The 10,710-nt window shown below is 50.2% G+C and overlaps 3 protein-coding genes across 3 annotated transcripts; 1 reads left to right on the top strand and 2 right to left on the bottom strand.

Annotated features, from left to right (window-relative positions):
• On the bottom strand, window positions 1-884 carry J7T55_010345 (uncharacterized protein; the record flags this gene model as incomplete). The annotated part of the gene is made up of 2 exons (XM_053134413.1): window positions 1-608; window positions 681-884. Coding segments are annotated over 2 exons (812 nt in total), but the record flags the coding sequence as incomplete, so codon positions are not given.
• A 1,412-nt stretch (window positions 885-2,296) lies between these two features.
• On the top strand, window positions 2,297-3,748 carry J7T55_010344 (major facilitator superfamily transporter; the record flags this gene model as incomplete). The annotated part of the gene is made up of 1 exon (XM_053134412.1): window positions 2,297-3,748. The coding sequence occupies one exon, from the start codon at window positions 2,297-2,299 to the stop codon at window positions 3,746-3,748; it is 1,452 nt and encodes a 483-aa protein (XP_052987900.1).
• Window positions 3,749-3,980: 232 nt separating this feature from the next.
• J7T55_010343 (uncharacterized protein) lies at window positions 3,981-4,732 on the bottom strand (the record flags this gene model as incomplete). The annotated part of the gene is made up of 3 exons (XM_053134411.1): window positions 3,981-4,200; window positions 4,279-4,359; window positions 4,455-4,732. 3 exons carry the CDS (start codon window positions 4,730-4,732, stop codon window positions 3,981-3,983), a joined length of 579 nt encoding a protein of 192 aa, XP_052987899.1.
• Between the last annotated feature and the right edge of the window lie 5,978 nt (window positions 4,733-10,710).

The raw sequence follows: 10,710 nt of genomic DNA, 5'->3' as shown, positions 1-10,710 counted from the left end.
GTCTCAACATCGCTGGTAGCCACGTTTCTGGCCTCGACGTCGCTGGTCGCAACATTACGGGCCTCAACATCGCTAGTCGCAACATTGCGGGCCTCTACATCGCTGGTAGCCACATTCCTCTTGTCTGAGGTGGCAACGTTCCTCTTGTCTGAGGTAGCGACGTTCCTCTTGTCCGAGGTAGCTACATTGCGAGCCTCGACATCGCTGGTAGCAACATTGCGCTTGTCGGATGTGGCAACGTTCCTCTTGTCCGAGGTAGCCACATTGCGAGCCTCGACATCGCTGGTAGCAACATTGCGCTTGTCGGATGTGGCAACGTTCCTCTTGTCCGAGGTAGCCACATTGCGAGCCTCGACATCGCTGGTAGCAACATTGCGCTTGTCGGATGTGGCAACATTTCGAGCCTCGACATCGCTAGTAGCGACATTCCTCTTGTCAGAGGTAGCGACGTTCCGGGCCTCGACGTCGCTGGTAGCAACATTGCGCTTGTCAGATGTGGCAACGTTTCGAGCCTCAACATCAGAGGTGGCTACATTCCTCTTGTCAGAGGTAGCAACATTGCGCTTATCGGATGTAGCAACGTTCCGGGCCTCAACATCGCTAGTAGCCTATTTACTGTTTAGAACTCATTTTCATTGTCGGAATTTGGGGGACAGGAGCGATTATCTCCCCGAACTTACAACATTGCGCTTCTCGGCCTCGCTCGTGGCGACATTGCGCTTGATCAGGGGCAAGACGTTGTGGGAAGCCACGTAGCGCTTCGCCGGGAGACCATCGCTGGTGGATATATCTCCAGAAGTCGCAACGTTCCTCTTCTCAGTGGGAAGGGAGTAGCCAAGGCTAGCGGCCAAGGTTGCGTAAGCAACAACGGAGTTGAACTTCATGGTGGCGGTTGCTGGGTTGTTGCAAAGATGTAGAAAGAGCGCAGGTGGCCGAGTAGACTGTGGTTCTCGAATGGTTGACTAGCTATTGAGGAGGCAATAGTAAGGCTGGTCCTCTCCTTTATGTTATACTGGCCCGTCATGGTCGGTTTCTATGAAACTGCTTGGATAAAGAGATGGTATCCTACCGGCTGGGTGATCACAACAACGGATTCGGGAGCACGCAAGCACAATACCGAGCTATCTTGACGGCTGAGGAATCATGAGCAGCGATTTAGGAGCACGCAAGCACATTACCGAGCTGGGTGAACGGTTGAGCGAGCATGACCAGGAATTCCCAGAGTACTCAACAGCATTACCGAGCTGCCTCAACGGCGGATAGTACACATGCATATGGCTCCGGTTGATAGAGGCTGCGAAAAGTCGCCACTAGGATGGAGTACGGACTTGCGTATGCATCGAACTGGAGGCCGATCTGAAGTTCGGGTTGACCCTTTGACCTGGTACACTGATCGTTGCGAAGAGATGCTCGGTTCAGTGCCTTGAGCATTGATTTCGGTACAATGATGGCCACGTATAATTCGGTTTTGATTATGTTGCGGTTCCGAGGCGTGCTCTGCCTGCAGAACCTTTTGTGTCCAAGGCTGTATTAGACTCCGTACCATTTCGGAATTTTCTAGCAGACGCATCTCAATTGCATCTCATTCGGATTCAAGCTTCGCAAAACAAGCATTGAACCGAGCGTGCCAGGGTCACGATCCATCGAATGAAGTTTGGCCGATGTCGGTGACAGAGTTGGGATCTGGCACAAGTCCGAGGGATCAACATTGCTGCATCGATGGGGGCATGGGGGTAAAAGAGAACCGGGGAATGGATTCCGAGATATGGCCTGGCAATTTTGGGTGACCAAGACGGATATGGTGCGGATATGTATGGATCAGTCCCCAGTTCTGTGCATATACTCCATACCGGTAAAGCGGCTGCAGGAGGTTCGGCGCAGTGTTTCGATTTTAGACTAGGGCTCACACTATAGCGCGGGATGTGACAGACGGGCCGCTGTGCCACAAGTAGCGCGAGCAGGTAGTAGCCTTGTGGTTGTGATAACAAATGGATTGACCCTGTAGATGTTAGATACCGCATAGGGGAAAGCGGGTGTAGGGACCTTTGGGCGGCCAGGGTGGCTGGCACCTTGTTGGTTGAAGGGTGGGTTTGTTGGTTTGTAATACTCTGTTTTTGAAAATATTCCCGAGCTGCTCTGCTCCCACTGAGTCACCTTGCTACACCATCTCTACCACGCACTAGTCACACATGTAGACTAGAATCATTTTCTCAGCATCATACGCTCGTCGGTTTGCTCGACATCAATCTCAATCCCATCCTCCTCCAGTCGTACCAGAGCATTTTCTGCGCCCGTCATGGCTCTCACGACACAGCCTACCGATCTCGTCACGCCCAAAACCAATAACAATGGCAGTGCCACTGCCACCAATATTCCAGATTTCGAAAAGACGGCCGAAAGAGATGAGGAAAATGTCTACGACGCATCCACCTCGACTAGCAAGACCATGGGCGAATCCACTCTCATGACCCTACCAGTACCAGGTGAACCCGAGCAGCCATCATCAGATGTCGAGAGTGGCGGTAGTGCGACCAAAGTTGTGCCAGGCCCTCCGCCGGATGGGGGTCTTCAGGCCTGGCTGCAAGTGCTCATCGCCCACCTGGTCATCTTCAACACCTGGGGGTACATCAATTCGTTTGGTGTGTTCCAGACCTACTACCTTAGCACTCTCGACCAGTCGCCCTCGCAAATCTCGTGGATTGGCTCCGTCCAGGTCTTTCTGCTCTTCTTCATAGGAACCTTTTCCGGTCGCGCAACCGACGCTGGCTACTTCCGGCACACATTCGTCATCGGAACGGTGCTCATCCTGCTCGGCGTCTTCATGACATCGATATGTACCGAGTACTGGCAGCTTTTTCTTGCCCAGGGAATCTGCACTGGTATTGGCAATGGCCTCCTGTTCTGCCCCACCCTGGCTATCCTCCCTACATACTTCAGCAAGAGGAGGGCCATGGCGGTCGGGCTTGCTGCCTCGGGAACCACCACGGGGGGCATGATCATCCCTGGTATCTTTGAGGCCCTGCTGCCCCGCGTAGGATTCGGATGGACCCTGCGCGTGCTCGGCTTCATCATGCTGGTCTTCCAGGTGCTTTGCTTGGTTCTGTCGCGGACTCGGGTCCCTCCCCGGACCGTTGGGCCTCTGGTGGAATTCTCAGCCTTCACGGAGATGCCCTATCTGTTCTTCGCCATTGGCGTCTTCTTCTGCTTCTGGGGTATATATCCTGCCTACTACTATGTCGGCGAGTACGCAAGCAGCGTCATTGGTGTCTCCCAGGGCGACTCGATCAACCTACTCATCATCATGAATGGCATTGGCATCGTCGGCCGGCTGCTGCCCCCTTACCTGTCTGACCGGTGGACCGGCCCAACCAACATGATGATCCCCTTCGTGGTGCTCTCTGCCATCTCGCTCTACTGCTGGGCAGCCATCTATACCCAGAGCGGGCTATGGGCCTTCGCCACCATCTACGGGCTCTTCAGCTCGGGTGTCAACAGCCTTTTCCCCACCGCCCTTTCTGCGTTGACTACCGACATGACCAAGATGGGGGTGCGCATGGGTATGGTCTATACCGTCATCAGCTTCGCCACCCTGACCGGTACGCCCATCGCCGGCGCGCTGATTAGTTCTAACGGTGGCCGCTACCTGAGCATGGAGATGTTTGCTGCCTCGTTGCTGATGATCGGAGGGATCATGCTGGTTGCGGCGAGGATCTCAAGAACAGGGTGGAAGCTGAAGGCGAGGATGTAGATTTGTATATAATGCTTGATCTATGTAGGGCTAAATATCTAATACTACATTTACTGATAGGTCTGGGCTTTTGGAATCACATTGTGTGGGTGATGGAGGATAGCACAATTCTGATGTACATAGATGACTGAGAATTCTTCCCAGTAGATTGAGGAATGTGCATGAGAGATTCTCATGGAGTTCCCTGCAAGTAAACATTCAAGTAGAGTGATCCTTCCACACAATTAAAGCTTCATACTTTGCACTGCTGCTGCGCCAGTGCAATCAGCTCCATGATCTTGTTGAAGGCGATGCCATGGGCACTATCTCTGTTCGCGGTGGCAAGGCGGCCGAGCCACCCGCTCGCCATTCCAAGAAAGGCCATGTTGCTCCTGAAATCCTCCGACCGGTCCTTGCTAAAGATGTCGATGAGGAGCACACAGCAGGCCATAATCGGTACTTGCACAATCAGCCTGCAAGGATTGGGAGGTGGGAGGTCAGCAGTAGTATTATGACGGCGGTGTGAGCTTGACTGGGGTCTTGGATCTCACCAGTCTGAGTACGTCGCGCTGGGCTCCAACAAGTGGGCTTGAGAGAGGACTTCGCGTGCCGACTGCACGCATGGCTTGCCTCTGTGTTTTCGGTCAGCGAAGGTACCATGTTTGCCAAGGGGGATTTCCATTACTTGTGAAAAATGGTGACTTTTAATTCGTGCCATCGTAGGTACAATTCAACGTTATTTTCGGACTGGGAACTCTGTAGTGTCGTTCTGTCAGGCACAGAAAAATCGGCGTCCGTCGGGATCGGCCCACTTTGATCCTTCCATGATTGTAGGAGCGTGTCCAGCGAGTGAAACATGTCCTGGATCTCGTTGCGTCGTGCTCTGGACTTTGTAATTCCGTAGAGCTGTTTGACGACCATGGAGCATAACTTTGCATACTCGCAAAAATGAAGAAAAAGGCCCGACTGGCCGTTGGTGTCATCTTCAGAGAGAGGTTGAGCCATTCGCGGAGAATAGTCAATTAAATCATCATCAATAGACTGGGGGTTCAATTAGCAGCTGCCAGCGAATCTAGACTCATCTGTAGACCTTACTGAGAACCGTCCTAGTCTCATTGTCAGAGGCTTTTCTAAAGAGTAAACCACCCAGAATAACCGTAACAGAAGCTGGTACTCCTGTTGCGAGCTTGCTAAAGCTCGAACACTACTGATTCGGTTTAATTTCAGTGTCAAGCAGTGTTGCACTGCTGTTGAGATTAAAGATAGAGCCAGTGTGGCTGTCTGAAGGCCCCCGGCCTGGAGATAAATGGTCTACGAAATACTTAGTTCACCATCTTTTAAATGCCCGCATCAGGTCGACTTTACCATTGTAACGAGGGCCTAAATATTGGTTACATTAGCAGTGAATGTGTCGGCCCCCTGGAACTGATACTACCTACCTGCACTGCAGTAATTGAAGCTTGAGCTTGTGCTCCTGCTAAATTGCCACGGGCTCTGAGAGCCACCGCGAAGTAATTCCGAGCTTCTTGATCAGCTGAATTGGAATCGCCTATTCCGCGCTTTTGGACGAGACGGCACCCAAGAGCGAGAACTGCATTAATTAGAGGGACTGCAGGGTTATTCTCTGGAAGCTTTCCTGTGAGCAACGCCTCCGTTGAAGATTGTAACTGATCTTTGAGCATGAATGGAAACCTCCTACGACTATCAGCATGCACACTGTGAGTATTTCGGCCACGATGTACATACTGATAAAATCGATCAAAGTATGCTGCACTTGGGCGTCAGTGACAATCTCGAAACAGAAATTTGAAGGCAGTACATACTATTGACATATTCCTGGACAACGTGGCGCTCGTAGCATGGTTGATGCAAAGCTGGTACCGAAACATCTTCATTTGAAATGATCGGGAAGACTGTAGCATCAAGTGCTTTGGCAGCAACTTCCTGCAAAAGCGTACGGATTGAAGACTGATGCAGATTGTCGGCGATATCGTGCAGATTGGAACACACAATACTCGCCAATGTTGATGATTCATCTGCAACCTTCAGTCAAATGTTACCCCTTTTACTCAAGCCATGATGCATGGGAAGTCTCACTAGCATACGTATCTCCTTCCTTAAAAATCAGTTAGCACATTAATGTTGCTCTTTTCTACTTTCCTTGAGTATTCTTTCTCTTGCACATGAATGCAAGATAGATTTCTCGGAATTGATGGTTGGATGGCCTAACCTCTTGAACGGTAACAGTTTCGGTTGGATCTCCTTTCAATGCTTGATCTGCGTACGGAAACAAGCTTTCTAATGGACTCAGTACTTCTCGATAGGAGCTGGGAAGACTGAGTTGACGTGGCCAACGCTGATTCTGGTTGTCTGTTGGATCTTTTATCCAATTTGGACCCTCTCCAAAAAGACTCATGTCCAGGGGAAGGACCCCTGAGAGGTTGATATCATCAACGATGGAAAGAGGATAAGAAGGGAACCCGTAGTCAAGTTCATCTACAGTACTCTGCGCATCCAAGAACTGATAGTGTCCAGAGACGTTGGCGACAGTGTCCGTACTCGAAACGGGAAGGGAGCATTGACTTGATGGTGGAGATCCGACTGATGGATGAATGGGCACACATCAGAAAAGAATGTTCAATTTTCAAGTAGTAGTAATACTCACCACTTGCATCGTTGACTGAGCTGTGCTTTCTTTTCGCATCTGAGTACAGACATCTTGTACCTTGCTTCTGCATCGTGCCCAAAGTGTCAGCTATTTTGTTCAATATCATGGTAGTAATGTTTTTTATTACCTCACAAACAGAGCAGGTGGGCGTTTTGCCGTCACCTACTTAGTCAACGATCTGTTTTAATCAGGCATGTATACGTGTAAATATAAAAAGAGGAGGGAATCTGGGCGGGAGTGCGCATACATCGGACTTTCCTCGCCTTGCAACTTCCACATGCGCCTCTCCGTCTAACTATCTTCCGGCTTGTTCGAGCTTGATCCTTCTCCATCGTTTACGAAGATATGGGCTATACGGAGTTTGGATTCCGGATGTAGGTCTAACATAAGCTTGATTTACTTGAAAGGTAATGTTTTCTCATATCATTCGAAATATGAGGACCTCAAGTTCAAAGTAGAAAGATAAAGAGATGGCGAGTATTTGGCAGTTTGATCCGTCATAGGGATCTCAGGCCAGCCTTCTTGAAATGGTGCCATACTGCCCTGGAGACGAAGGATTCGTTGCTGCATACTGCATAAATTGATAACACACGGCGAAATACAGTGACAGATCAGACACTTCAGACATCACAGCAATACAAGCCGCTACACTCTTCGTACTTGAAGCTAGCCCTTGATAGGATGCGTTACGGACTCAGGTCGCTTGGGGATATGCCGGAACTGGACTCCCTATGGAGCCTTCGCTGCAGCGGCATTTGAGGGACAACGCCGTCCAGAAACGGTTCACCGATAGGGAAGAGATCAACGGAGGGACAGACATCGTATGCAGGTCAGCAAGTTAGCCAAGATCGTGGCGGTGGGTCGGGACAACTCTCGTCGATTCCATCCCGTTTCGATTCCCGGTACTGGGAAGCCGATAATGACTCTCAATCCCTTTGTAGTCTGAATTTAGCTCGAATTTTCTAAAGTTTTGTTCAGAGTGCTTTTATATGCTATCTGGATATTTAGATCTTGAGTTACTTGAGGGCTGTACGGATGGTAAGCATGAACTGTAATGACGCGCTGTGGCAGAACCTAACAGTAGACCCCGACTACACCGAATCGCTGTCTACTCCGCGTATACCAACATGCTGCTGGTGTGACACAAGAAGGATTCAAGTGCAGTAGTGGATATAAATTTTCGGCCTCGCGCCCTATATGGCAACGGCTGGGGCGGCTAATTACGCAATCAGGTCTAGTCCGGGAATATTGTGCCAGCTCAGGAGGGGTACAGCCTTTCTGGAGGGCTATCAGTAGACTGCTCATGTAGATAACGGCATGACGAATAGATACTGGACACAATCAATTTAATACACTCTTTACAAATCTCAGTCTCAGGTGGAGACTCAAGCAAATTGATCTGTGCACTTCACCTGCCTGTGTAACAATGACCTCGGTTTCAACCCGAATTCTTTCTATTCTCTTCTTTTTTCCCTCCCTTTTTTTTCTTCAGAAAGCAAATCCTTGAAGCTTTTGAAGCTGTAGCCATCCTTTATGAGCCACGCTTGCAATAAATGCAAATACCGCTTGGCACTATCAGAAAGATCAATACTACGTTGCTTTTCAAACATAGATGCTTGATTGGCACAGATATGGCTGCTGTCTTGTTAGGGGATGAGTGATCTCGTGCGAGGGGGCCAGATGATTCTATCGGATGATGCACTCAACCCGCCATAGACTCTGGCCGGAGACGTCCAAAAAGTCTCAATTTTGCCCACGCTGCCTGCATACTCTCGTTGGCGGCTAGTTCTTCGGTGTGCGCCAGCATCCTACGATGGAACTGCAGTATCAAAGACGGCTTGGCAGTTCGCGCTAAAAGACGCAGGGTGCATTACCCCTGGTTCCCCCGGGGATCCACAGATTAGTGCCCGCCGTATGGTGGATACGAATGCCAAAGCTTGAATGATCCATTCGAGACCCTGGAAGTATTTACTTTACCTTTGTCTGCACGCAAACGCACAGGGGAAGTAAGTAGATCTCCTTGAGGACACTAAGGTGCTGGGTCCTTGGAGACTCGGCATATAGGCTGCAGTACAGTACACATTTGGCTGGCTACCTGCCCACTTAACTTGATGCCACGAATCTCTGGGCTCCACGTCCGATACCTGCGTGTTGGTTACGACGCTGCGATGCTGACTGCAGCCAAACACTGCCTGAGAATGTGGTCCAAAAAAAGGGGAAAATCAAGGAAGAGGAATAGACCCCGGTCGTACCTCACCGAAGTCCATCGGATAAGCTCATCCAAGATCCCTGCCCGAAGATCATACCGGACGGCCTTGAACTTTCATCAGTCGCCTTGGAATGCGTTGATAGTCGCCAATGTGACATCGGTCAGATATTGTTGCAAAATCTGAACAAGCTGGAGTAGCTGTAGCTGAGGCATATAAAATCTGTTGATGATGGCTGATGTGAGAACTGCAAGTGCATACAACAGACAACACATTCTACACCGCATATATCAGACAGACCTTTTACACCTGGCCGTCCTCAACTCCCGGGCTCAGGGGTGCACTCCTTCACGGCAGTAGCCCCCGCAAGCTCCTGCGGGAATCGGAGGGCCGCGCCGCAGCATCACGCCACAAAATGGCTCCCCAGAATCCGCATGAGTAAACCCTGGCACGCTTCGGCAGACAGTCGCAGCCTACCGGGCACATTCACGCCTGAAGCCATCGTTCTCCGTCCAAGGATTGCCGTATTTTCACCGATGGATCTGAATCCTTGCCTCGTGACCCCTCTCGACCATCCAACCATCATCGGTGACATGGAATTACATACCTTGTTAAGATGCCGGAGCGGTAGTCAGGTGCACCTTGGCGTGGGGAGGATTTGCAATAACTTCAACCAGCTAGTGGGATCATCGTCTATCGAGCTCGCCGAGGTATCTGAACACAGGTTTTGAAGACGTCGAAGCAAGGCTACGAAGACTTGAGTCAGCTTCAAATAATTGGTGCTCGATATAGACTATCTAAGCAGACTAAACGTTGCAAGTTGCGGCTCAGCAGCGGTCTGCTGTTCGAACATTGGGCTGGTGGGTCGGTGTGACCGCAACCCAAATCTAGCATTCGCCCGTTACGCAATCAAAGTGGCGGACTTAGGATTCAGGGTGTGCGCTCAACGACTCAAAGAATTTCGACAGCCTTCCATGTTGTGTCTCCGTCATGACAGTCTCACCATTGCACAACGTCAAAATGCAGGCACCGACATTGTGTCACACATCATGCCTAGAAACGCTCTGCCCCATTCGGCAGCGCAGGCAAGACTTGGCTATCATCTTAGCACTTTCCACAATCGACTTGGCTTTACGTAGGCACTTACATCTTCATTGCTTGTTTTGGACCATGTGGAGATGGCTTAGTCCTTGGTTATTTGGCTGCGAAGTTTCCTCAGATCCGTCGTTTGTTCCACGAAGCTGATCAAGCATGGCTGACGTCGAGATATTCGGCTTCAACATTCTAATAATTCCATGACACTGTTACTTCTAGCTCTCTTTCGAGAGGTTCTCTTTCGAGAGGCCAAGATTAATAAGGAGGTGAGGCTTTCACAAACACTGAGATGCATTTGGACCTGATGGGCAACGACCGGTTAACAACCGACACCTTCTGTGTCTTCCCTGTTAACACCATGCATGCTGAACTCGCTTGGAATGAAAGACCAACAGTAATTGATCTTTGAGGTTACGTCTTGGTCTTATTCATCGTCTAAACCAAATACGGTGCCTCAGAGAGTGAAGTCATATCGCACCAGCCTCTGATCATTAATCAATCGTCTTTGTCGCTTTGATGTATCCAGGAACACACGATCGCGTACCCATGCCGCCAATTCCTGTGCTCTATGTTCTAGGCGCCGGGTTGGGAGTATCGAGAGCTGAGGTTCAGCCATATGATCATGGTGTTCCCTACCGATAACTACTGGGTCAAATTGGCAATGCCTTGCTCCGGCTCTGATGGGTTGTAATTATAACATAAGCGTGGTAATGTGATCTAGTCAGGCTCGAACCAAAGGGAAATATAAACAAAGGCCCGCCCTCACTCGGAAGGAGAGGTATGTTACATCAACCGGCAATTCGGGAAGTGATGACTCAGTGAGAAGAAAGATGGGTTCACCTCGCCACAGGACTGGAACCTTCGTCTCTCTGTCCAAGAAAGAGAAGAACTCAAGCGTGGACGGCAGTGGAACGGTGGCAAGAGCTTGTTCGAGCTAATAGGCCGCTAGAGAGCGCTATCTTGCGTATTGCCGGCCACACACCTGACACTGTTACTTGTGATACGTAGTCGCA

The sequence above is a fragment of the Diaporthe amygdali genome (genome assembly GCF_026229845.1).
Source record: "Diaporthe amygdali strain CAA958 chromosome Unknown NODE_44_length_330046_cov_65_728535, whole genome shotgun sequence".
NCBI lineage: Eukaryota > Fungi > Ascomycota > Sordariomycetes > Diaporthales > Diaporthaceae > Diaporthe > Diaporthe amygdali.
Note: the sequence above shows the minus strand (reverse complement) of the source record. Positions and strands in the feature narration are given on the sequence as shown.